The sequence below is a fragment of the Leuresthes tenuis genome, unplaced genomic scaffold, assembly GCF_036924035.1.
Source record: "Leuresthes tenuis unplaced genomic scaffold, fLeuTen1.0.hap1 SCAF_6, whole genome shotgun sequence".
NCBI classification, from domain to species: Eukaryota; Metazoa; Chordata; class Actinopteri; order Atheriniformes; family Atherinopsidae; genus Leuresthes; species Leuresthes tenuis.
In genome coordinates, this window is record NW_027325360.1 from 11,328,678 (window position 1) to 11,355,859 (window position 27,182).

The following is a 27,182-nucleotide window of genomic DNA, read 5'->3' on the forward strand; positions in this document are numbered from 1 at the left end:
CATTAGTTCATGGTGTCAGGAGAGGGTTTATGATAAGTCCTGCATTCATTTATAGATTAAATCATCATGACTCGTGCATTAACAAAAGATTACTTAACCATGTGATTTGTACAGGTTTTACAAAGTGTCACCAATTTAATCAGGTTTTCATTGAGTTGTCATTATGAAATCATTTTCCACACTTAAACCCATCTGCCCATGAAGAGGCTACTGAATGGTTTAATCAAGAGTGATCACATTACAATTATTGTTTGAAATCTATTTTTTTAAGCATGAGAGGGTGCAATAGACTTGATTTTTGCTGTTGTTGGAAATTATCACTATAATCTCTCACCAGCACTGATTATTACCTCATCGTGTACATTACAAGTTCTGTAAAGGTGTGTGTTGTTTTTCCATTTAATGCAGTGTAATAAATTTAAGCGTTGTCAGTTATAAATTGTCTCTCTCTATGGACATTCAAATAGGGCTGCTGTGTTTTATCTTGAAATTTTATTGGTCCTAACTATTCATTTACCAAAGAACAGTGATATAAAGACTTGGTAATAGTATTAGTGGTTGAGAAGCATTCATTTGAAACATGAACATTTGACAAAATCATTCTCTTCTACTGAATAAAAAAGAACACAAATGAAGAATGCATCACCAAAACATAATTCACAAACTGCCTTTTTACTAACTGAGGAATTAAAAGTTTTATTTATATGATGAAAAAATGCCTGATATTAACTCCAGTCTATTCTGATTCATAATGTGACATTTTCGAGGGTTTATGCATTTATCAAACAAGCACAGAAACCACAATAAGCATAAGAGAGATTTCTCTGATTGAAACCGACATCATGTTTTTCTTTTTGGGTCCCAAAGCCAACTTTGGAAACCATGGCAGAAAGTGGTTTTAAAATTTTACTTTGTCTATTTTCTGTCTTGTTCCTTGAGTTTAACCAAACAGATTGGGAGACTGAAATCTGATTTTACTCCCTCCAACACTGTATGCATTAACATAAAAATAATCTGTCTCTCCAACAAAGGTTGCAAGAAACCTGCATGTCATAAATGGTGATATGTTTTCCTGTAGGTAGGGTGTTCTTTTCATTCTGGTCTTTTTGTTGTCATCTAATGAACTGCATTCCACGGGTTTTTTATTTACTTTGTCCACAGAACATTATCCCTGAAAAAGATAATATATCTTCTTGAAATTCTGAGTGTTTATATGTCAGGACATAACAAGATTGATCTAATTCTTAAAAGGTCTTATGAGGAAAGTACAGCCTCAAATAAATAATGACATATGAGACACTATCCGGTGTCATTGTTCATTTAACAAAAGTTAAGCCCAAATTTAGAGGCAGTGTGTGAAAAATTAAGTATACCCTCACTTCTTTCATGAGACTTAAAAGGGTTTAAGTAGCAGTCAGATGCTACTGATCAAATGTATTTGATTAACTGGCCATCAGTAAGTGTGACCATCTTTATAAAAGTAGAAGTGTTTTCCATGTGCTGGTCTGGAGCATTCAGGTGTGTTAACACAATGCAAAGAGGAAATGACATCAGCAATGATCCCAGAGAAACAATTGTTGCTGGCAATCATTCAGGCAAGAATTATAAATGCATTTCAATTAATTAGGAGACATACATTATACATTGTTAAGATTATTCACAAGTGGAAAGCATTCAAGACAGTTGTCAATTTCTCAGGAGATGACATCCCAGCAAGTTTGCAAGTCAGATCGTTCAGTGTTTGGAGAAACTACAAATAACACAAGATCAACATATCAGAGTCTACAGGCCTCAGTTTAACATGTTAATTTGAAAAAGACTAAACAAGTATAGCTTGTTTGCAAGATTGATCTAATTCTTAAAAGGTCTTTTGACTACCCAATTCCAATACTTCCGCATAGGTTTTGCTTCAGCCACTGAAAGAATTTCTAAAATTTCGTCCAACGTCGTGATTGAGAACTTACGTGAATTACAAACTGTAAAAAATACAAGGCCTGTCAGCTGGCCGTTAAAACACGGCCTTGATGATGGCAGTCTCATTAAAGCTGGGCAATGTTAAATCCGCTTCTGCAAGAAAGAATTGCAGGGGACAATTAAGAAGAAGGGTGAAGAGAGAGTTACAGTAATTTATTTCAAACCTAAAAAACGACTACTAACAATGCGTTAAACACACACCGGAGCTTTTTTTCCTTTTCTTTTTTTTAATGTTTTGTTTCTATTTTGTAGCTTGGCTTTGAAATCCCATGATCATTTCAGTGTCTCAATAACAAAATAATAAAGGTGTATTTTTACTTTTTAATCTTTTTTGATCATTATTTTTCTCTTAGCTTAAATCAAACAGGTGTACTGCTGTCAGTGAAATATGGACGTGGCCAACCATTCAGGAAAATAAAATCAAACAGCACGGTAATCAACACAGAACACGGAATCGGAATTTATATTGTTCAAATATTCAACGACCAGTGTGTGGTTTCTGCGAGAAATTATGCACAGTTTTCCCTTCGATGGAAAAAAAAGGAGTCAGCACAAAACAATGCTCAACTCTGCCGTGTGCATTTTGTTTCAGTCATCCAGCCTCTCTGAATATCATGAAGTGGCGATTTAGTCCAATGTCTTTATGATGTTCTTGATGAGGTCGATGCTGGCGGCCTGGTCATCCAGTCAAATTTAGAGTCAATTCTGTAAAAGAGCATGGCGTGGATCAGACAGATTTACAAGAATTGTGTTAGGAAAGAAAAAAAAACTTTAAAGGACGGATTAAATGTTTATTCTGCCATCTACCTTGCCCTGCGCCTGGGGCAAACCCACCGCCACACTCTCCTCCATACGGCTACCCGCAGAGCCGGACTGCCCCATAAGTACACAGCCGGAGTGACCAGTGCGTTCAGACGGGCCATGATAGCGAACAGATTAGTTGCCTCATTCCTAAACTTCATACCTTTTCTAGTTAGCTGTCTGACAATGATATTGACAAAGGAAGGACACCACAGAGCTAAGAAACAAATAACCACAAACACAATGATGCGCAGCGACTCCTGCTTGTTGTCTCTCTCAACACTGGGCGCCTCTCTAACCAGGTGGCTCCTGGCTATGATGTATAATTTTATGGTCATAATCACTTTAATGAGAACTATAATCTGTAAGAGAATTACAGCGATCGCGTTCATTTGAGCCGCCTTTGAGATAGATACCATGTTCGACGCAGTGAGAATGGAGTATGTGTATATCCAGCAAAAGGCGCAAATTGCGACGATCACAGACCTTGTTATGTAGCGATTGTAAAAGAATGGGTGGCAAACGGCAAAGTAGCGGTCAAACTGGGCAAAGAGGAAAGTTAAGACATTAACACCGAGAAATGATGGTAAAATGTAATACGTCCCATTCCTGGACGGGTAGCCCTCTTGGACGTCGAAGAGGCCGAGGTAGTAGACCGAGAGGCCGGTCAGGGTGTCACTGATGCTGGTGTTCAGCATGAATATAAAACGATTCTGGCCTCGTAAGGATCTAGTGGATGATATCCCGATGACTACCGAGACGGCGACCAGCATGGCACTTGTTGCGAAAAGGATGTGAAAGATGAAGATGAGGAAGTCCTCAGGGGTGTCGAAATTCACCGACAGAGGGACGGTGGCATTCAGGAGCATTCTGGAGCTCCAGGACAGCACCAGCCGTTGATTTGATTTATAGGTGAACGATGCGACTTGTCTATGTTCACGCAAACCTCTCAAGGGTCTTGGGCTTCAGCATAAACAAATGATGTTTACAGGCAAAACAGGTGTATGGAAAGAAAAATACACCTAATTACAAGAACGACGAGAATAAGATGATCAGACACCTTCTGTGCTTTAGTGGGCTTACTTCATGAGACCATCTCACTTTAATAACTAAAAAACAACACTTTCGTTTTCAATCACCAAACTTCAATTCATTCTTATAGTGGACGTCTGCCCACTAAGAGACTACCGGATCAAGAATGATGACACTACAATGATTGTTTAAAATCTATGCTTTTCTTAGCACTAGAGGGAGCAGCGGATCTATTTTTTTGCTGTTATTGGCAGTGGTCGCCACAGTCTCTCACCAACACTGATTATTACCTCATTGTACATCACAAGTTCTGTAAAGATGTGTGTTGTTTTTCCATTTAAGGCAATGTAATAAATCTTCGTGTTGCCAATCATGAGTTGGCTCTCTATCTGTGGACATGCTGGAAATGTATTTGTTTCATCACCTTATTTACTGAGGTTTTATCTTGAAGTATTATCGGTCATAACTATTCATTTGTCAAAGAACAGTGATATAAAGAGCTGGTATTAGTAATAGTAATTGAGATGCATTCATCTGAAACATGAACATTTGACAAAATCATTCTCTTCTACTACATAAAAAAGAACACAAATGAAGAATGCATCACCAAAACACATTGCAAACTGCCTTCTTACTAACTGAGGAACATTAAGTTTTATTTACATGATGAAAAAAATATCTGATATTAACCAGTCTATTCAAATTCATAATGTGACATTCATGAAGGTTCATGCATTTATCAAACAAGCTCAGAGACCAAAATGAGCATAAGAGATATTTCTCTGATTGAAACCGACATCATGTTTTTCTTTTTGGGCCCCAAAGCCAACTTTGGAAACAATGGCAGAAAGTGGTTTTAAAATTTTACTTTGTCTATTCTCTGTCTTGTTCCTTGAGTTTAACCAAACAGATTGGGAGACTGAAATCTGATTTTACTCCCTCCAACACTGTATGCATTAACATAAAAATCATCTGTCTCTCACCAACAAAGGTTGCAGCCATTTGGCTGAATTTGTTTATGCTCCTGTCGATGTTTGGGTCCACTAATTTAGGTCCACTAATGAACGTTGGTATCGCCACTTTATCAAGACTCTCAAATAGTTTCTCAAAGTCTTTTTTTAAGATGTCAGACTGATTATCTCTGTTGTCCACTGCACCCACGTGCACAACCAGCTGTTTCACCCCTTGTTTTTTTGCCAGTACCTCAGGTAGTAGTTTTGTGATGTCAGAGGCAGTGGCACTTGGATAGCTGCAAGTAACTCTTTTGTTTATGTTAGATATGGCTCTGTCTCCAAGCACAAGAGTATCTTTGACCTTGACACATTGGACAGTTTTTCTGTCCATTTGCTGCTTTGTACTGTCTCTCTGTCTGTTACACTCAGTCGCATTTGACTCGGACAGTGGTAAAAATCTGTTTGTTAACTTTATTCCAGGTGATGTTATATATCCTCCGTTGATACCAACAGTTGGAAAATTCTTAGCACCAAGTCCATCATAAGTACCATTTCAGTTTCTAAGGCAAAAATCCTTTCTTGTAGAGCATACATTTCTTGTTGATCTATCTGACAGCTTTCACAGGGCATGTTGAAAGGATTGTAGTCGCTGGCTTGTCAGATAAGTTGTAGAAAATAATCAAAATGATTTAAAAAGTCTTGGTTCACTTAAAAGAAAAAGAATAAACTTTGCAGCTCTCACAGACTTCTCTTACTGTGCGGCCTCCATACTTTTGAACCCACGTACAGGAGGTATCTTAAAGGTTTTATGGCTGTGAAACTTTCAGATAACACTACAAACTGTTAAACTGGGATCTGTGTTGCCTTATGATCTTTAGAATTCTTATTTTCACTAATGATTCCTTTTCTGATCCTGCGCTCTTTTTTTCTTTTATTATTTGCTTGAGGACTTGTTGTCCATGGGAATTAAAGTCACAAAGGTAAACGTCCTCCTGTAGAAAATGCTTCCTACATAAGTCTCATTAGAAGCAGCCCCTCTCTGCTGTACAGATACAGCTGCGTTAATGCTGAGAGATGAAGACATAAACCCGCTGTTGTGCATATTTTCTCCGCCTCGATGAGAAACTCTAGTCATGTTTTGTCTCTTGTGCTGCCCCTTACGAGCTTTGGTAACGTGTTGCTGTTTCTCTTCAACATATTCCTGGCTGCATCTATTATTTTCTTGAACGTGTCCGTGTTTCTCTCCATCCTACTTAACAGTGCGCTGCGCAGCGAGAACCGCTTCATGTACATGCTGAGCACTTGCTTCAGTGACATCTGCTCTGGCGTTTCATATTACTATGTCGGTGTTTTAGATGTGAGAGACCGTTTTGACTCGCCTACTAGAACATTTCACGTGGTGCCCACGTTTCTGGGTCTGTCTTTCATGGCCGTTCTGGCCGCGCAGGCAGACAGGTACCATGCAGTAGTGTCGCCCTTTAAATACTCCCACCGCATGACCCGAAACAGAACCCTGGTGGTCATCTTTGCCTACTGGGTCTATGCTTTCTGCATTGTGGGTGTGAGCAACTTGGTCACAATCGGGATAGCCGGTCGGCTCACGAGCATTGGTACGTTTGTTGCCAACGTATTCACGGTGGTTATAATGATAGGGCTGAATATCAGACTGTTCATCATAGCCATGTTTCAGCTGGGCAGAGAGCCGCCCTCTGAGGAGAGAGACAACAAGCGCTCGTCTGTGTATCTCATACTGGTGGTGGCTGTGTTTTTCTTAGGGGCCTGGATTCCTTTATTCTGCCATATTAGTGCTTGTAATTTTATCGGTACCGTCTGCTTCAGATTTAAAAATGAAGGCACCGATCCCATTCGCATGTTGCCCCGTGTCAATGCTGCCCTGACCCCCATCTTATACATCAGAGGCTGCGGCGCGCTCAGACAGGCGCTGTTCTCTAAAGTGTGGAGACCCTGTTGTAAAAAGAGGTGAGAGGCTGGTCATGTTTGACGGATGTAAAGTACAACAGTCAAAGACGATTTGATTTCATCACATCAGTGGAAACGTCCAATTTTTTATATAAAATGTATTTTATATTTACCGCCTTTGTACCCCCAAAAAGCACCTCGGTGCTCCCCATCGTACTTTTATGACATTAATAGGAACTCTTCCAACCACAATTCAGGACTTGTTTTGTATCACTGCATGTTTTAACTTAATCTTCTTCAGTTGTCTGTTAATGGAACAACCCTTGTGGTCGATTGTGAAAACTGATAACAACTTTTTTTTCATCTTTCCCTCTCTTAATAAAGACCGTTCCAACGACAACTTGCACCCTTGAAACAACCAGTCCCGTCTTAACCCACCAGTTGGATGATACGTGGATGGATGTTTGAGTCAGCTGTGATTGGACCGATGCTAATATTATCTGAATTGCTTTTTTAAAGAAGGTGTTGAAACAGTTTGTATCATGAACACCTCATATGGCTGTTTTTTTTTCACCTTATTATATCCTTTGCTATTCATATCACAGAAAGGAAGGTTGCTGTATGTTTTCAACTTAGAAGTTATTCTAATAGTACTGCCTCATGATGAATACAAGTTTCAAGTAACTTACAGATTCCAGCTTTTTGTAATTGCATGCTTCCAATAAGCTACTTGTGGATTTTTTTTTTCTGTTTTGACAATGTTTGGCTCCTTCGTTACTAACTTTATATTCATTGCAGATCAACACGTTTGATTAGCATTATATTTAGAAGCCACTTTACAAAACGTAACAGGTCATCAGTCTGTGTCACTCACTTATCAGTAGAATTATCTAATCTTATTGGGTGGATACGTTGCCCTGTGGTACAGATCTTCTTTCAGATGTTATAAGTTCATCATTGGCATGGATTTGAAGTCAACACTTGCGGGAACCAGTTAATATGGTGACGTGTTAGTCAATGGAGGAAGGAGCTGTGAATTAGCATTCATTTACTGGTGATCTATTAAGTGTGAGGCCATCACATAAATACACAATGAGTTGATCATTAGTTCATGGTGTCAGGAGAGAGTTTATGATAAGTCCTGCATTCATTTATAGATTAAATCATCATGAGTCGTGCATTAACAAAAGATTACTTAACCATGTGATTTGTACAGGTTTTACAAAGTGTCACCAATTTAATCAGGTTTTCATTGAGTTATCATTATGAAATCATTTTCCACACTTAAACCCATCTGCCCATGAAGAGGCTACTGAATGGTTTAATCAAGAGTGATCACATTACAATTATTGTTTGAAATCTATTTTTTTAAGCATGAGAGGGTGCAATAGACTTGATTTTTGCTGTTGTTGGAAATGATCACTATAATCTCTCACCAGCACTGATTATTACCTCATCGTGTACATTACAAGTTCTGTAAAGGTGTGTGTTGTTTTTCCATTTAATGCAGTGTAATAAATGTAAGCGTTGTCAGTTATAAATTGTCTCTCTCTATGGACATTCAAATAGGGCTGCTGTGTTTTATCTTGAGATTTTATTGGTCCTAACTATTCATTTATCAAAGAACAGTGATATAAAGACTTGGTAATAGTATTAGTGGTTGAGAAGCATTAATTTGAAACATGAACATTTGACAAAATCATTCTCTTCTACTGAATAAAAAAGAACACAAATGAAGAATGCATCACCAAAACACAGTTCACAAACTGCCTTTTTACTAACTGAGGAATTAAAAGTTTTATTTATATGATGAAAAAATGCCTGATATTAACTCCAGTCTATTCTGATTCATAATGTGACATTTTCGAGGGTTTATGCATTTATCAAACAAGCACAGAAACCACAATAAGCATAAGAGAGATTTCTCTGATTGAAACCGACACCATGTTTTTCTTTTTGGGTCCCAAAGCCAACTTTGGAAACCATGGCAGAAAGTGGTTTTAAAATTTTACTTTGTCTATTTTCTGTCTTGTTCCTTGACTTTAACCAAACAGATTGGGAGACTGAAATCTGATTTTACTCCCTCCAACACTGTATGCATTAACATAAAAATCATCTGTCTCTCCAACAAAGGTTGCAAGAAACCTGCATGTCATAAATGGGGATATGTTTTCCTGTAGGTAGGGTGTTCTTTTCATTCTGGTCTTTTTGTTGTCATCTAATGAACTGCATTCCACGGGTTTTTTATTTACTTTGTCCACAGAACATTATCCCTGAAAAAGATAATACATCTTCTTGAAATTCTGAGTGTTTATATGTCAGGACATAACAAGATTGATCTAATTCTTAAAAGGTCTTATGAGGAAAGTACAGCCTCAAATAAATAATGACATATGAGACACTATACGGTGTCATTGTTCATTTAACAAAAGTTAAGCCCAAATTTAGAGGCAGTGTGTGAAAAACTAAGTATACCCTCACTTCTTTCATGAGACTTAAAAGGGTTTAAGTAGCAGTCAGATGCTACTGATCAAATGTATTTGATTAACTGGCCATCAGTAAGTGTGACCATCTTTATAAAAGTAGAAGTGTTTTCCATGTGCTGGTCTGGAGCATTCAGGTGTGTTAACACAATGCAAAGAGGAAATGACATCAGCAATGATCCTAGAGAAACAATTGTTGCTGGCAATCATTCAGGCAAGAATTATAAATGCATTTCAATTAATTAGGAGACATACATTATACATTGTTAAGATTATTCACCAGTGGAAAGCATTCAAGACAGTTGTCAATTTCTCAGGAGATGACATCCCAGCAAGTTTGCAAGTCAGATCGTTCAGTGTTTGGAGGAACTACAAATAACACAAGATCAACATATCAGAGTCTACAGGCCTCAGTTTAACATGTTAATTTGAACAAGACTAAACAAGTACAGGTTGTTTGCAAGGGTTGTAGGAGAAAGCCTCCACTCTCTGAAACGAACATGGCAACCCAGCTTAAGTTTGCAAAGTTGCATCAGAACAAACACACCACTTCTGCATTTAGAATGACTTATTCTTGAATAAAGTATGACTCTGTGTAATATATCACGTTTTTGTTAATCTGATGTTGTATCTACACAGCTTTGAAATACATTTTTCAATATCAAACCAGAAGATTTGATGAAGGTGTGCACACAACTCCACATTGCTCCAGGTCAGCCTGAAGCTCTTTAGAGATTTTGTGTGGTGTTTATTCCTCTATCGGCTGCAACTTTCACAAACTTCTCTCACTGTGGGTCCTCCATACTTCTGAACCCACATACAGGAGGTATGTTAAATGTTTTATGGCTGTGAAACTTTCAGATAACATTATAAACTGTTAAACTGGAATCTGTGTTGCCTTATAATCTTTAGAATTCTTATTTTCACTAATGATTCCTTTTCTGATCCTGCGCTCTTTTCTTTTCCTCTTTGTCAGAAACACTGGAAACAATCAGGTCCTTATGTCCAATGAAACCATCATTCACTGGTTATTTTAGGATATGTAAACATTCAAAATGATGCATACCTAATATGTCATTTGTTTTTCAAGCATTTAGTTTGATAAGTGTGTCCAGGATATATTCCTGGCTGCATCTATTATTTTCTTGAACGTGTCCGTGTCTCTCTCCATCCTACTTAGCAGTGCGCTGTGCAGCGAGAACCGCTTCATGTACATGCTGAGCACTTGCTTCAGTGACATCTGCTCTGGCGTTTCATATTACTATGTCGGTGTTTTAGATGTGAGAGACCGTTTTGACTCGCCTACTAGAACATTTCACGTGGTGCCCACGTTTCTGGGTCTGTCTTTCATGGCTGTTCTGGCCGCGCAGGCAGACAGGTACCATGCAGTAGTGTCGCCCTTTAAATACTCCCACCGCATGACCCGAAACAGAACCCTGGTGGTCATCTTTGCCTACTGGGTCTATGCTTTCTGCATCGTGGCTGTTCATCATAGCCATGTTTCAGCTGGGCAGAGAGCCGCCCTCTGAGGAGAGAGACAACAAGCGCTCGTCTGTGTATCTCATACTGGTGGTGGCTGTGTTTTTCTTAGGGGCCTGGATTCCTTTATTCTGTCATATTATTGCTTGTAATTTTATCGGTACCGCCTGCTTCAGATTTAAGAATGAAGGCACCGATCCCCTTCGAATTTTGCCCCGTGTCAATGCTGCCCTGACCCCCATCTTATACATCAGAGGCTGCGGCGCGCTCAGACAGGCGCTGTTCTCTAAAGTGTGGAGACCCTGTTGTAAAAAGAGGTGAGAGGCTGGTCATGTTTGACGGATGTAAAGTACAACAGTCAAAGATGATTTGATTTCATCACATCAGTGGAAACGTCCAATTTTTATATAAAATGTATCTTATATACCGCCTTTGTACCCCCAAAAAGCACCTAGGTGCTCCCCATCGTGCTTTTATGACATTAATAGGAACTCTTCCAACCACAATTCAGGACTTGTTTTGTATCACTGCATGTTTTAACTTAATCTTCTTCAGTTGTCTGTAAATGGAACAACCCTTGTGGTTGATTGTGAAAACTGATAACACCTTCTTTTTTTATTTTTCCCTCTCTTAATAAAGACCGTTCCAATGACAGCTTTCTCCTTGTAAACAACCAGTCCCGGCTTAACCCACCAGTTACACCAGGATGATACTGGATGGATGTTTGAGTCAGCTGTGATTGGACCGATGCTAATATTATCTTAATTGCTGTTTTTTTCTCCACCTTATTATCTCTTTTGTTGGTCACATCACAGTGAGAAAATTTATTTTATGTTTTCAACTTATAAGTTATTCTAATAGTACTGCCTCATATGATGAATACAAGTTTCAAGTAACTTAACAGAAACTTAACGGTTTCTGTAATTACTGACAAACATGTTTTCAACTTAACTTACCCGTTGACATTCTTTTTCTGTTCAGTGTTTGGTTGCTTCTTTACTAACTTACTGTTCATGAATATTTATTACAGATCAACGCCTTTGATGAGCTTAAACCCATCCATTGTTTTAAGTTACATTTAGAAGCCATTTTACAAAATGTAACAGGTCATCAGTCTGTATGACCAGGTTAGGGTTCGGATGAGGAATTACATTTTAAAGTTTGGTTGCTTCTTTACTAATTTACTGTTTGTGCTGCTTGCCACATGTTGTCTATGGCCGTCAGTGCTTGACCTGTCAGTTCAGTAAATACCTCTGAACCTCGATTTTCATTGTGTGATGTCGCAGAGGATGCAGTTTCCGCAGTAACCACACAGCGTCAGAAGAGGACTTTGGCACAGCGCCATCACCTCTATCCTGGAAACATGGACCACAGGCACTAGACATTGGGGGATTTGACTTTTGATGTTATCTGTTTGAATCTCCTGCTTCATCTAGCCGATGGGCAGAAAGATTAATGATCAACTGCATGTAGATTCATTAAGACTGAAAACTTTAATAGAGGTTTAATAAAGATATGAGAGTGAAACCCACCAGAGGTTTGATCCAGTTTCTTTATTGGCTGGGGGTTAGGGGGTGGAGTTTCATATCACCATACTTCCGCACATCTGGTGCCCACTTTCTGAATCTCAACACTCTCATTATCTTTCCCTATTTTTCATCACTTTAAAAAACCTCGCTCGTTATTTGACCAACATCAACACCCCCCGTGCCCCCATACACAAACCTTTTTTTTTTTAACAAAAAGGTGGGGGGCTATCTTAAAACCTGTATAACAGTAGCTACGTGAACATTACAACAGTCGGTGGACACCTGACGTTTGTTTTTATAGCTTTTAGGTGAAACTGGAGTCGAAACCTGCCAATTTCTCCTGCATCCCGTCATTCTAAAAAAAATGACGGTCTTTGCATTCAGAGAAGCGAGAAACACACATACACACAAGGAGAGCATTTTCGATTAAACTTTTTTCCTGTGCAAAACTGCATTCAGCAGCAAGCTTCGACTTCGTGGCTCAGTCGAGCTGCTGAAAGAGAAAAAGGCAAAAAAGCAACAACAACAACGCAACAGATTCTCTGCTCATGCCCCCCTTTCTGCCATCTTGCAGGTAAAGTTGCCAGGGGTTCTGATTTGAGAAAGTGGCCAAACCCTCCCACAGTGGGGTGTTTTCTTTTTTTTTTTTTTTTCTGCTGCGCTCTGGGCTGGTTTCTATTCAAATGTGGGTCAGGGGTGAGGAAGCCCAACGTCATAAGCTTGCAACATGGCGTCCCGAAGGCTGTGAGATGAGCAAGAGGATGGTAAAGAACGCTTGAGAACGATCCTACCGATGTAATAAGGTATTTAAACACATTATTTCTTCTTTGGGGTGGATTGTAATGGGATAAGGGAACTGCTTTCGTCCCTGTTTTGTTTAATTATCGGATCGGTTTCTCCCTGCTCCTGCAAGAATCGCAAGGCTTTTCGGCGTCACGGTGGTGTATTTTTTTTTCAACGGCGTGCCAACAAAAACGGACTCTGCTGGTGCCTGTCCTGGCTCCACCAGCCCGCTTGGCGAGCTGATAAACCCCTCATCGTTTGACGGGAGCTCATCGCGAGTCCTGCTGTAAAACCGCAGAATATATTGTTTGCAGATATTGTGTGAGATGCCCCACTGGACGAGCGTGTGCCAGATAATTACCAGGCTGGCAAAGCACGTCGGGCAACAGAGAGGACCCAAGCACGGTTTCCTAGGAAGTCCCGAAATGCATCCATACCAGATCTCGTTTCCTCCGTCCAGTTAATGGCGTTTTCATAAAAATGAAAATAATAAAGTCACGAGCCGCGGGTCTGGTTTAAATCGATTGTTGTCACGTAACCACAACAGACCTCCTCAAGTGGAATTTACTTTGGATTTTTCCACGTTGAACGAAGCGGATTTTGCGTTTATTTTGCGCAATCGTGCGAGAATCGCAAAGGCGTGAACAGTTGCAGTCGTTACTTATAGTGTAGCCTGTATTGTTTATATGTATGTAGGTTAAGCCACCTTGGTCTTAGGTAGGGCCAAATCAAAATGATTTAACGGGATTGAGTTGCATGTATCCAACCGAGTGGAGACGCAACTCGCTCCTGGTTCGGAAACGTTGTCTGCCCACATGGATATCGTCGATGCAGTTGATTCTGTAATACTTTCTGTAGAGCATAGACGGACCAGCGCTTGGTATGTATGACCATCTTGTGGGTGTAACGTTGCACCGTGATCCAAATCTGCAATGTTTTGTGCAAACGATGGTGCATGACGTGGGGTTCGCGTGCACTGTTGCCCCGGTAAAACAAAACCCTCATCAGCATGTTGCGCGTTCGATCGTTAAACTCTGAGCTGAGAGCAGGCACATTTAAAACAATGCGCGTGCTCAGGTGTGAAGGCAGCTTGGCTCCCAAGGTGATCAGTGTTGTTTAAATACCAAGGGGCATGGCAATAATAAAGCACAGGAATGTGAATAATGCGTGTTCCCTTAACTGAGTGCTGGTTTTGTATCACCAAATTTTAGCCCTGGACACGGCTCTCCCCTGTAGATCTGATCTTAATTCACAAAGTTGTAACCAAGCAAAAGTGACACAGTGCACAACGTGTATAGACTTCCTTGGTATATATGTTGAAGTATGATATGGGGAAATCTATTTGGGCACTTTGGTATTAAATTAGTAACTCTTGATGCCTGTGAGTGAAAACAGTTGAAATAATGCTCATGTTTGACTCTGGTTAAGCTTGATGGTTTGCATATTCTTCTTTGCACTAAGGAACTTTCGGTTGACATGCACTCTAAACGGTTTCTAAAATCTTCTCTAAGGAGAGTTATTTATTAGGGCAATATAAAGATAAATCCATCTGTTTTCACCACCTCTTATCCTGTTCTGAGTTTCTGGGTGCCGTAGCCTATAATATGAAGATTACAAGATGTTATTTTGGCTGGTCACACCCAGCTAGTTGAAGTGTTCAGACACTCTCTGCCTGCTGGCCTCCAAATGTGCCTGAATTGTGCTTTTCAGCGATACAGTTGGAAAAACAGTTGATACAGTTGTTTTCAAGCCTGTACGAGTTGCATCCAGAAACAATTTAATCCAATTTGGAGCAGGAATGGGGCTCCTGGCTGTACTGCCTGAGGCATTTGATAATAGCTGTGCTGGTTCTGTACCAGACAGTTGTATTTGGTGCATGTGATACCATTACTTTCTAAATGGTATCTCAAAAACTTGAGGAAAGGTATGCAGAAAATGTAACTGATCTTTGACAATGTGTTATTTGGAATATGTGGCACCAAAAAAAGGCAAGCTGGTATCTTCAGTATAATTTGAGCTGCAAATACAGTAACCACTTTTAACTGCTAATCACATATTTTATTGCCAAGCTTTCCTTGGTCTGCTGGAGTTGTTGTCAAATAAGTAGATGACCTCATACAAAGGGTCATACAGATTAATTCCGGCCATTAAAATGACCAAGGCAACTGATCAGTTTGGCAAGGTTCATTGATTACTACATTGACGACAAATTCTAGCCTGGAGGATGACATGAGGCCAGTGTATGTTTTGTGCCTCATGATCCTCCTGATCAGCTGGTTGTGTCACCCTTCTTGTCCCTTCCTCTTTTCATCATACACTCAGCATCCTGTGTCTAGTGTGATCATGGCTTACTGTGGCGTGTGTGGGCAGCACAATGCAGTAAGAAGGCTACTTAGGCTATATGTTCTGCTGACATGCTGGACGAGGACTTATAGATTGTGCGAGACCGGCCTGCTCTGCTCTGCGCTGCCTGTGCAGTGGATGAAGCACCTCGGGGCAGGGTTGTTGTTGTTCTTTAAGAAAAAGAATGTGGAATGTAGTGCTGATAGCCAGAAGGTTATGCAGTGTTTAAAGGCTGGAGGAAAAGGTGGAGGGGGTGGCAGTAGTTGTTTGAAACCTTGGATCACTCAGACTGTCTCCTCAACCGACCTGCTGTCCTCAACCAAACCATCAGGCACCAGGTCATGTGGGTATGCTGCTTTTTACAAGCTAGGGTGGGGGGTGTTATCTCATCAAGTTTATTCTGTCAAGACAGAGGTCCCTTTATCACACTAATCATATGTTCAGTTGTTAGTGAAGTGGTTGATTACTTCACTTCTGGAGAGGGCACACAGTGGGATACAGTATCCGTGGATGCCATGTGCTACACAGTCCTGCTGTTTGCCTCAGTGAAAGTTTACCGTGTTCATTTCAGTCTTTATCTAATTTCACTGAGGGTCACTTTGGATGAGCTACAAAATGCATTATAACATGGATGACAGAGCAGAGATGCACATTCATACATGGCATTCACACAGGCTCTGAAAACATGGTTAGGTTTACATTAAGGCATACATTTTAATGCCTTAAACTGCTGGATGTTAAGGTAAAAAGTATCCAATAGGACGTTTGAAAGGATTTGATGTGGTCGACAGGCTCAACATTTAGTATGAGAGTTAAAACAATTCTGTTAGACAAGGAAATGTGAGAAAGGGAAAATAAAGGCAATGTTTTGGCCTGGAGTCTTTTTCATATTAACCCACAGTGTCAAAAGAGAATTACTGAATTTCTTCAGAAAGCGTACAAAATGCCACTGTAGCCTTTATAAGTATAGAAATATATCATGACATTTGTCTTTTGGCACTGTGCTTGTAGCTTCATACATCCATCTGCTCATCATGTACCAAGAGAAATGGAGAAACTCTATACAGAAGACTGCATCCAACATGATGCCTGATCAAACAGCAGAGCACTCACTACTGTAGTGCATGCAGCACCCAACCCAAAAGAACAGAAAACATTTGTGGCTCTTTTCCACTACTATCGACTCGACTCTACTTGGTTTAGGTCGTTTTCCATTACAATTGAGTACCACCTCAATGTGGGTTGGGTAGTTCTAGCAAGGCAGCCCAAAAGTCCTGTGACGTCAGTTGTATGCGACACAACGATGGAGGACATTGAGGCGGTGGTATACCCGCTGCTTGGTCTATGGCTTTGCATGTAGCCATTTACCTCGTTGACAATCACAGAAATAATGAAATCGCACAGTCACTGTTGATGGGTTTTTAAACATTGCGGGGGTTCTTGTGAAGGAGTCATCCAGTGACGTCACTCCCTGGCCCGTCAGTGGCCTGCAGTCTGTAGACATTTTCAGCTCGACTCAGCTCGCTTGAAACCTCGGCCGAGTATGTTCGAAACAAGTGGTACCAGGAGAAACTCCCTAATGGAACACTTTCAAAACCAAGTCGAGTAAAGCCAAGTAGGTATTAGTGGAAAAGGGTCAATTTGTGACACGTTTGATATAATTTCCATCACTTCCATCATTAAATAAGAATTCAGTCTTTGGAGGAGTCCCTTGCAGTGCAGTTGTATCAACATATCAGAGTCACAAAATGGTCTTCAATTTATTTCTGTATACCTTGTAATTTGACATCTTTAAAAAGGTTTAATTAAAGCTTTTGATCATGATGTTAAATTGTAGCATACTGATAAATAGTGTGAAAATGTTTGATCCTTCTAGATTTAGCTATGACTTTTGTCTCTAATATTACTGATGATACATGTTTTGTCACTTCAGTGACATATGTTTTACACGCATATCATTTAAGCAACAAAACCTTCAGAACTCTTCAGAATTCATGGTTGATGCCATGCTGCAAGAAATCTCTGAAATGCAAAAGGTGTTTTTTTTCCCTTTCCTTTTTAAAAAAGAAAAAAGAAAGTCATACGTCAACCATAACATCCTTTGCATCAAAGTGTGTATACATTTGAGTGCACAGCAACATCTGCACCTCCTCCTTTAATAAGATGAACAGGGCTCTTTTCATTCCACTGCACCATGGGCATGACTTGTTCGCCTGCAAAATGGCTGAGCTGCCTGACAGAAAATGAGTCTTAATTGGAGGGGTTCCCCCCAGACTGCACCACGGATACTGTAATTCATGTACTCCCCTTCAGCAGTGCAGCACCGTGATCGTTCACCTGTTCAGTAGCATCTTGGATCCAGCAGCGCTGCTACATTTGATGTTTATAAAACCGAACAAATGCACCTTGACTTTTTGCCTTAATGTTTTATGGCTTTTCTACAGCAGAGTGTCTCGCCTGCAGCTTTTCAGAAAAGATTATATCCAGAATGGGATTAGTGTCCAGAATTCCAACGGATACTGATGCATCATTTCTATTCAACCATTTGCCACAGAGACATGAGTATAGCCAGGTTTACATTTCAAGAAAAGATCAGTGCAAGTGATTTGGCTTATTTCAAGCTCTCTAGGCTGCAGAACAAATGTGGGTTTTCTATGCTCACCTGGCTGAAGAATTGTGCTCTGAATTTTTCCTTTTTACAAAACAAAGGTTTTGGATAAAAACTATACTGAAGATGTAGCTCCCTTTATGTGTGCAACTTACTTATGAATTGTTGACTCTAAATGTGTTTAGGTAATAAGGAAAACCCTACAAGAATCAAGCAGATTTCTTTGCTTTTTAAGTGCTCAACAGACTCGAAATGAGCTCTTAGATGTGCACATGTGACGCAGTTCAGATAGGCAAAGTATTGTGACAACAGTGTTTCAGTTATTATTATTCCTATGCGTATATCTATATATTCAGTCAAATTCTAGTACCAAAAGTAAGCGTGCCGCCTTCTTTATTAGTAGTTAATTAGTAGAATAAGCAGGGAGAACCCCTCAACTCTCCAGCTGAACAGCTTGCCCAACCCAGATATTCTGGAAATAATGCTCGACCACTACTGCATGTCAAGTATGCAGAAGTTCAAAACATGATATAACCTGATTTGCAACTCTGACCATTTATTATTTTATTTGTGCATTCAGCAGACCAATATCCAAAATCCTAAGTACTTAAACAGAGGCGGTGACTGCTACATTTAATGACTTTATTTTATTGGAGACAGTATAAATTCAAGATGTCACGATTAGTCTTGTCAACTTGATTTGATTTGTCAATATACAAATATTTGGCATTTCAGGCTTGCGAGACATTCCAAAGAAAATGTGGTACAGTAACAGTTGAGGGCTAGAAGTGAGTTTAAAATAAATAATGAATTTATGTTGACTATAATCAGGATTTGGTACGATAGTAGTATTGGGGAAAAAAGTCTTTCAAGCAAGAATTGATGTGAGATTTTTGCACATCGGTGTCATCTGTGGTTATACCGAGGACTTAACTTACCTTTGAGTCGGCGAGGGAGTGGTACCAGAGGCGAAAAGGTTGTGTGTGTAAGGGAGAGCCCGCCACTCTCACCAAAGACGCTGTCCTCACTCAACTGATTCCATGATGCTGACTTTACAAGTAACCAACATGTGGAGAATTCTGAAGCAAAAAATGCAACAACTACAACCTCGTGCTGTTGCACATCTTTAATTTTTGAAGAAGGAATAGGACATAGTAACAGGTGAAACGCTGTGACACTAAGTATCCTCATTGCCAGAATGTATTTTAACTGTTGAAAGAGGGAATTGCAACATTACTAAAGGGCTAAAGCTTTTTACCATTGCAACATTTTGGGGGTATTCTGCAGGCCTTGAATGCAAAAGTGGTTGAATATTAACAGATTAAATTAAGCTGACGAGATAAAGCACGAAATATCATGGGTGCATTCAGTCTGCAGTGAAATAAATTAAAATTATACAATTATCACAGTGTTGTTTATTTTATATTTTTTTTTTTTTCATCCCAACTTTCTCTCATTTGGGGAAGCACTACAGAATCATAAAGGAACGTACTCGGTGTTTAGCCGAAAAGCTCTGCTGTTTGCTTTAATCTCCTCATTGTGTCGTGTGCCGTCCTTTCACTTCTGAGAGAAGCGAAAGTCAGATAATTGCAGCACCCATGAGTCCTGCCTGGATCCGTCATATCCAGGCAGCAAGGTCAGCCATGTTGAAATGGCTCCGAGGTGGTTGCTTGGTGTTTGTATTTCAAACTGGCTTTGCACCATCCCCCTCGACCCCTCCCCCACTCGCTCTGCCCACCAGCATGCTCCTCTTTCTGTGTGCGTGGGGTGCGTGTGTTTAAGTCCACTGTCTTTGAGTCCATGCACACATCAAGGCCTTTTGCTTCTGTACATGTTTGCTTCTTTTTCAGTCTATCTGCCTCTGTCATTAATCCTTTTTGTGCAGATTGTGAGAGGTTAATGACAGTTCTGCAAAGTCAATACTGTTTTTTTTTTGTTAGTTTTTTTTTTTTGCTTAGGGGAATAATAACTAAACTAAGAAAAAAAAAAAAAAAAAACAAGATTTACAGCCTAGGTAGAATATGTTTTTAAAATTCTACTCACTCTGGTTCTCTATCGGTTGCCAACAATGACCTTTCACAGAAGTAGGGTGTGTTTTGTTATTGCGCCACAGGACTTTGCCTCACCTTTGCCCTCTCTCTTGGCTCTCTACCATCACTTCAGGAGATTAGTGCCACAGCCCACTGCTCGCTCAGTCACCTTCACTAAATGAACACGGACTCGGTAAGGTTTACTTACTTAAAGTTTAATCCATAAACTCCTTGGAAAAGAGATGCAGCGGCAGGCGCCAGTAAATGAGGTCAAACCTGATCTTCAGGATCTCTTGTGTAACTAGTTTAATGCAGAGCATGCTGACATTATTTCACTGCTTGGGTCACTTTGACACTCACAACTTTACAGTCGTAAATCAACACACAAACTTGTTATGATCACGGCTCTCAGTTTTGTTGTAAATATCCATTCCAGTTCATCTTCTCATCAGCAGGCCTCTGAGACAAGTCAAGTTTGAGCCTTTTGTAGTGAGGTGAGGTTGCCCTGTCTATGACTGAACCATAGTTTTTGAAAAGGTTAACACTGCATGCAAGGTAAGCTGATCCTGTGCCTGGGCTTGAAGGGCAACATTTACCCTGGTCTGTTACCGTCCATGCCAAAGGCTGACTTTGGATGGTATGTGGTGCCATACTTGGTCAGAGCATGTCTTGTTCCTTCTGACCAGCCATCATGCCAACTGTCATGCCAGTCATTACAGAGAGCTTAAAAATACAGCCTCCGATTCTGCAGGAAATGTTGCTTGCTAGCTACGTGACATTAAACATTTGAACCAGTCATCTTGCTTACATGAAACAATTTTCTTGCCTGTCTTCTGGGATCATTTTTCTATCTGTCATCCATCCCAAACTGAGGCTGCAGAGCTGAAAAACAAGAGCAACTTCCTGGATGTGGTGTTTGAAATGTTTCTATGAAATGCACACCAGGCACTCGCAGATGGAACTATAATGATGATGCAAAGCTAACTGTCCCCCTCTGTAATATGCCTCTTTTCCTGGGTAGCATCATTAGTAGGGGATCTGGGACTACATGTGTCCCACCCTAGCTGCATATAGATCAGCCGTAATCCATTAGCAGCCCCCTGGAATCCAGCCGGCACGACACAGCACTGAAGGGGCCAGGGGGAGAGTGTAGCTGCGTGGGTGAAGGGGGGGTGTGTGGCGAGGGAGAGCGAAGGATGAGAAGAGGAGGGGGATGGGGGAGGGCAGCTTCTTTTTTTTTTTTTCTCCTCTTTCCTCCTGAACTGCCCTCTCTACTCTGAGCCCAGCCCCCTTTTTATGTCGGTCTGCTGGAAAAGCCTCTTGAACCCTACCATAAAGCATGCTGAGGTGTGTATGTTAAAAGAGAGACTTGAATGATATATGGCTTCCTGGCTGGCATCGTAGCAGAGGCCCTTCTTTCTCTAGCAGCCCTCTTCTTCATTACCGCCTGCAGGGTTGAGAGCCGCAGACCCCTTTAGCATGTTCTGTGATTAACAGATCTGGGTTATGCATTCCAGGATAGCCCATTATGATTAACAGTGGGGACAGATAACTGTTCCTGGGATATGTCTGCATGCCCAGTAAGAGGCTGGTGAGGGTTGGAAGATAAAAGCTAAAAGGGATGTGCAGAGAAAAGATGGGGGAGGGTAAGAAGACCACGAAGAGAAGTGTCAAAGCAGAGGGGGCAAGCCCAGGCATGGACCTGAGAGTAATGATCACTTCAGCTGATTGTATCAGTTAGTCAGACTGTGACAGACTCACTATCTCAGTTTGCAATTTCAACTATGTTGCCCTTTCACAATGTTCAGTTAACTGACTTTTTTTTTAATGTTCATTACTTAGGAGGTGTGGTGGGTGTAGACTTTAAGTATAGGACTATGTCATATATGCTTGAGGCTGTAAGAGAGCAGAATGTCCTTATTGTAGGTTCCCAGATAAATTATACACATTCATTATAATGGGTCTTTCAGACCAAACAGACCTGGGGACTTACCAGAGGGTAACTGCGAACTGGGGAGCTCCCCTGAGGGTAACTGCGAACTGGGGAGTTCCCCAGAGGACTGCATAACTTGATATGCATTTTATTTTTTTTTGTTGTTGTTGTTTGCATTCGCATCATTGGGTTGGTTGGGGTGACATGATAGCCTGTGGTTGGTAGACAAGTCAGAATTACACATCTTCTCTGTTGCATTCAAGCCCAGTAAAGCCTGGATGTCACCGTGAGTCCATTGTTTTCTCCATTTCTTTAAAACCAATGTTGAGAGCCATTGTTTAAACGGGCTACATCTTACAAATGTTTACAGAGACAAGTCTGCCGTTTTAGGCAAACTTATAGACTGTTCCTTTTGTTCTGTGAAATAACCTGCTCTGATGTATTTACATTGTGTTTTCTAAAACTTGGCAGTGTTCACCTTATGTCTCAAACTCTGACGCATTTAGAGAAATGTATTGATTATTGCCTTTGCCATTATCATCAACATTTGAAAAAGAGAAATTGCTTTCAGTCATAATGGGCCAATTCATGAACAAAACCGTTTATCTTATTGCAGTTGCAACTGAATTAATTATGAGACCAGGTGGGTGAGATATATCTTATTATTGGTATAAAAAAGAAAGAAATAAACAATGCACTTGTGTGCCATTTGCGCTCAGGATTTATGCCTCTGTCACTTTAAATTAGTTGAAGATGCACTCCCTTTTTCTCTGGCATGATTATGAAACATGTTTTTCAGTAAATCTCAAGGTTGGCACAGAGATAAAATGACACATTTTCATACGTACTGACGGCTTGAGTGAAGCATTTCTCTGCTTTTCTGTACAATCGCTTTTAATGTGCTGTTACCCTACTGTGGTCAGCAACATTTAAGATGTGTTCCTATGGAAACATGCCAAAGACAGACCTACTGCCCAAACCAAAGCCCACTATTGATGTTGTAACCACAGTTTTTGAATGTATAGCAATACATTTCTGAGGCAAAGTTAGTTTTTAGTGTTAGGCTGGAAAAAGGGCACAGTGATATGTAGCAGGTCATCAGTAAATGAGATTCACTTGTCCTAATTCCATAAATGAGGGTCTCTCTGGAGGATCAAGTGGTGCTGTTCTTGTCTTTGAGCCACACCCTCCCTCTGCTCTTCTGGCCATGCTCCTGTGTAGTTTTACCTGCTCAGGTGTCACCTAATCTCTCCCCCTGGCCCTGCTGTGCCACCGACCCCCACCCTCAGACAATAGGGCAGGGCTGACATTACCATGACCTAATGGAGACGAGAGTGGGCCATGTTTCCAAAGAGGGCACCCCACCGAAACTAGAGTTACTCTGCTGCAATTGGGAAGAGAAGCTGAGAGGAGGCACCTTAGGAAAAAAAAAAAAAAAAAACTAGTTACTTTACCCTTTCCTCTTCTCCACCCCTCTGGCTTTTGTGCCAGAACAGTGGCAATGTGTACAATCAGAACATGATCCATGTCGAGTTGCAATTTGTCTGAAATGGAAGATGAGCGGGAGAGCGGGGTTCCAGTTTCTATACTGCCATGTGATTATGTGGCACAGTGTGCTGAGAGTTTCCTAGTTTCCATGTGAGCGCTACAATTGATGTTTGTGCCGTGAAGGACATAAGAAACGCAGCTTGATTGCTATGTGAAACGTGCAAGCTGTGTAGCTGTAAGCTAAAATAAACCAGTCCTTTCAAAAAACGTCCTTTCAAACAAAGGAAGTTCTGTTTTTCCACTAAACCTATGCATGTTGCATTGACTAAGCTGGCAAAAGACATTGCTTGGACAAATATTTTTCTTTTGTATTATGCAGACTTGTGTATTGATGGCTTTGCTAGTAACCTTTATTGCTTTAACCGGGCTAACACACTGCATTGAACGGAATTGTATTAGCCCAGTTATCAGTCTATTACTTTTATTTTCCCTTATAATTCCAGACTAACCACCTTTTCTTCCTTTCCTTCTCAGCTTTAGGTGGTGCTCGTGTAGGAAGAGAGAGAAGGACAGAAGGAAGGAGGAAATGGAACTGCCAAATCATGCCAAACAACTGCTGCTGCAACTCAACCAACAGAGAGCCAAGGGCTTCCTGTGTGATGTTATCATCGTGGTGGAGAATGCGCTCTTCCGTGCCCACAAGAACATCCTGGCAGCAAGCAGCATTTACTTCAAATCTCTGGTCCTCCACGATAACCTTATCAACCTCGACACAGAGATGGTCAACCCCTCTGTATTCAGACAAGTACTTGACTTCATCTATACTGGGAAGCTTCTGTCCTCGTCAGACCAAAGCAGCGAGCAGAACTTCAGTGCCCTCTTGACCGCAGCCAGCTACCTCCAGCTCCATGACCTCGCTGCTCTGTGCAGAAAGAAGCTCAAACGCAGTGGCGGGAAACCCCTGCCAGGAAAACCCTCCACTCCAGGTCCCCTTAGCCGCTTACGCCTCAACAACCAGCGCCTTTCCTCTTCTACCCCTGCTGGCCCCAACAACCACTATCCCCCAACCCCTTCAGATGCCGACCAGCCACAGCCAGACGAAGGCCTTCGGGACAAGCTCTCAGATGATGAGATGTTTGTTGGCAGCTCTGGGAAGAATGGGAATGGGGGGAATGGCAGCAGTAACGGTAATCTCAGCAGTGGAGCAAGTGCTGGGGAGCCTGATCTCGGACTAGACTTGTCCAAGAAGAGCCCTCACTCTGCAGGCACGGCCACTGATGCCCTCAGCCCGCACAGCAACTCCCAAGAATCCCCTCAATCTGCCTCAGTATCCACAACCAACAGTGCCTCACTGGATGACTCCTCAACCACTTTACCAGGTGTTGACACATGCATCTCAGAGACCATGGAGCTCAACTCCTCCTCTAAAACTTCAGAAGAATCCCAAAGTCAGCCCGACGGCCCTCCGCCCCAGAAAAAGACCCGACATGGTGCTCGTAAGAATGAGTGGCCTAAAAAAGAGGCATCAGGGTTGAAGTCAGAAGATCATGACAGACCACTGGTCAATGGGGTAATAGTGGGACCTAAAGATGGCCGGTCTTCTGGGATTGGTGGAGGGAGTGGTAGCAGCTTTGCATCTGACCAGTCCTTACAGTGTAAAGATGAGGACGAAGGAGGAGAGAATGGGCAGGATCACAGTGAAGAAAGTGGTCAAAGTGATGGAGAGAGTGCAGGAGGTGGAAGGGGAACAGGTGGAGGGCACCAAAGTGCCAACTATGTGTACCGACAGGAAGGTTTTGAGCCAGCATTCGGGGACAACCTCTATGTGTGTATTCCTTGTGGAAAGGGCTTTCCCAGTTCTGAGCAGCTCAATGCTCACGTTGAGTCGCACACTGAGGATGAACTCTACATCAAAGAGGAGGGAGGAACCTTTGTGAAAGAGGAAGATGAGGAGGAGGCTGAGGACCTTTCTGCACCCGTAGGTCCCTCCAACTTTGGCTCAGAAACGCGTCCGTTCAAGTGTACAGTCTGCAGTAAGAGCTACAAAGACCCTGCAACGCTGAGACAACATGAAAAGAGCCACTGGCTGACCAGGCCTTTCCCCTGCAACATCTGTGGCAAAATGTTCACCCAGAGGGGAACCATGACACGCCACATGCGCAGCCACCTTGGCCTCAAGCCTTTTGCATGTGAAGAGTGTGGCATGCGCTTCACACGCCAGTACCGTCTGACAGAGCACATGCGTGTCCACTCTGGGGAGAAGCCGTATGAATGCCAGCTATGTGGTGGGAAGTTTACCCAGCAGCGCAACCTCATCAGTCACCTGAGAATGCACACCTCACCCTCTTAGAAATGCATCAAGCCAAAGAACTCTGGGAATAGAAAATAAGAAACATTTCTCTACCTTTTTTCCATCTCAAAAACAAAGAAATGCACACCTTCACATGCAGACACATGGTTCTACATATTAATTCCAGTTTATGATGCCCTGGTTGAGTGAATGATGTAGCCGAAAGCCACAGTGCTCTCTTGGTGATGGTGAGATCTTGCTGATGTAAGGATCGAGTCATCATTTATAACGAATGACGTCTGCTCACCTCTCAAGAGTTCCACAGGGACAATGTCCTCCTATCTCTCTCCAAAGTCACAAAGCCATGGTGGAGTGGCATGACTTCTGGTTTGTTAAATGTGAATGTGGGTAATGATATAATGTCAAGCCCTTCACCTCATACCCCTCAGCAGCCTTCCTCGCTTCACTCTGTAAGCATTATGTCTTTGAGTTTTTCAGTTTGTTCCTTAAACAGATTAAGTCCAGTCTGTACTCCAGAGCTATTTTGACCAAAAACCCGTGCAAACAATACTGGCAATAATTCAGCAAAAAGATAATTTTTACCCTGACAGCTTTATATCCTGCATTATGTTGGTGATGGGTATCTGTATGAAAGAGGAGGGGTAACTGGGGTTGGGACCATCTCCATGCTTTAACTGAAAGTCTTGAAAGAAAGAAAGAAGGTTAATGTTGGGAGGACACGTTTGTTTTTAACGCATAGCAAATACACAAAGTCCTCTCTACAGCTGTTTGCTTTGACGTAGAGAAGATTTTTATTTTTTATTTCAGATTTTGCCTGCTCGTGCTCCCGGGAGTGAATCCTGACTGGAAAGATGAAACCCTTGTGGTACTTGTTTTACTTAAAGAACTTGTCATGTTTCAGTGAATGTTTAAACTGGAAGGTCTTGGGATTTTTCTTGTTGAGGGGAGGGATCCGGGTTGGGGTTGGGCAGGGGAGGGGGGGTGTTGTTTAATGGGCCTAAGGAGAGGGTGTTTTCGACCGAACTTTATGTTCAGTGGGTACGTTTATTTTCCTGTCTGTATAGCTTTCCTCCCCTCTGAGAAAAAGAAAAGTCTATTTATATAGGCTTGTGACCTCGCTACCTCTGATTACACTTATGAACTCTGTCGATTAGTTGAAAGTTCCTATGTAATTAATTGTAAAAAGTGTGTAGATTATGGTAACTTTTCACCTAATGCTTTAACCTGCCCATCTCTCAACACAGGTTTTTAATGCTAATAGATTTTACACATTTAATATTTTTATTTTTTAGCTGTTTTTACTTGTCAGATATAGCGTTTTGGGTGCCCTGGTCATTGCGGCCCACTTCAAAGTGTACTGTAGCGTCCTGCTGGGAGCAAATAGTGGTTAGTTGGTTAGTTTAGATGTATAGTGTTCCAAAGATCTTATGAATGTCGAGGAGAACAGAACTAACTAACAAGCATTGCTAGACAAGTTCATAACCAAAGTTTTTAAAAGATGTACTTAAGATATAT

At 41.3% G+C, this 27,182-nt stretch overlaps 1 protein-coding gene across 1 annotated transcript; it reads left to right on the forward strand.

Moving 5' to 3' along the window:
- Positions 1–12,824: 12,824 nt before the first annotated feature.
- On the forward strand, positions 12,825–26,607 carry hic2 (hypermethylated in cancer 2). Its single transcript, XM_072387565.1, has 2 exons — positions 12,825–12,974; positions 23,891–26,607. Exon 2 carries the CDS (start codon positions 23,943–23,945, stop codon positions 25,704–25,706), a length of 1,764 nt encoding a protein of 587 aa, XP_072243666.1. The 5' UTR covers positions 12,825–12,974; positions 23,891–23,942; the 3' UTR covers positions 25,707–26,607.
- Positions 26,608–27,182: the final 575 nt, after the last annotated feature.

What these genes read in the sequence shown, in the direction of transcription:
- hic2 (XM_072387565.1), top strand. Translation starts at nt 23,943, where the DNA reads ATGGAACTGCCAAATCATGCCAAACAACTGCTGCTGCAACTCAACCAA.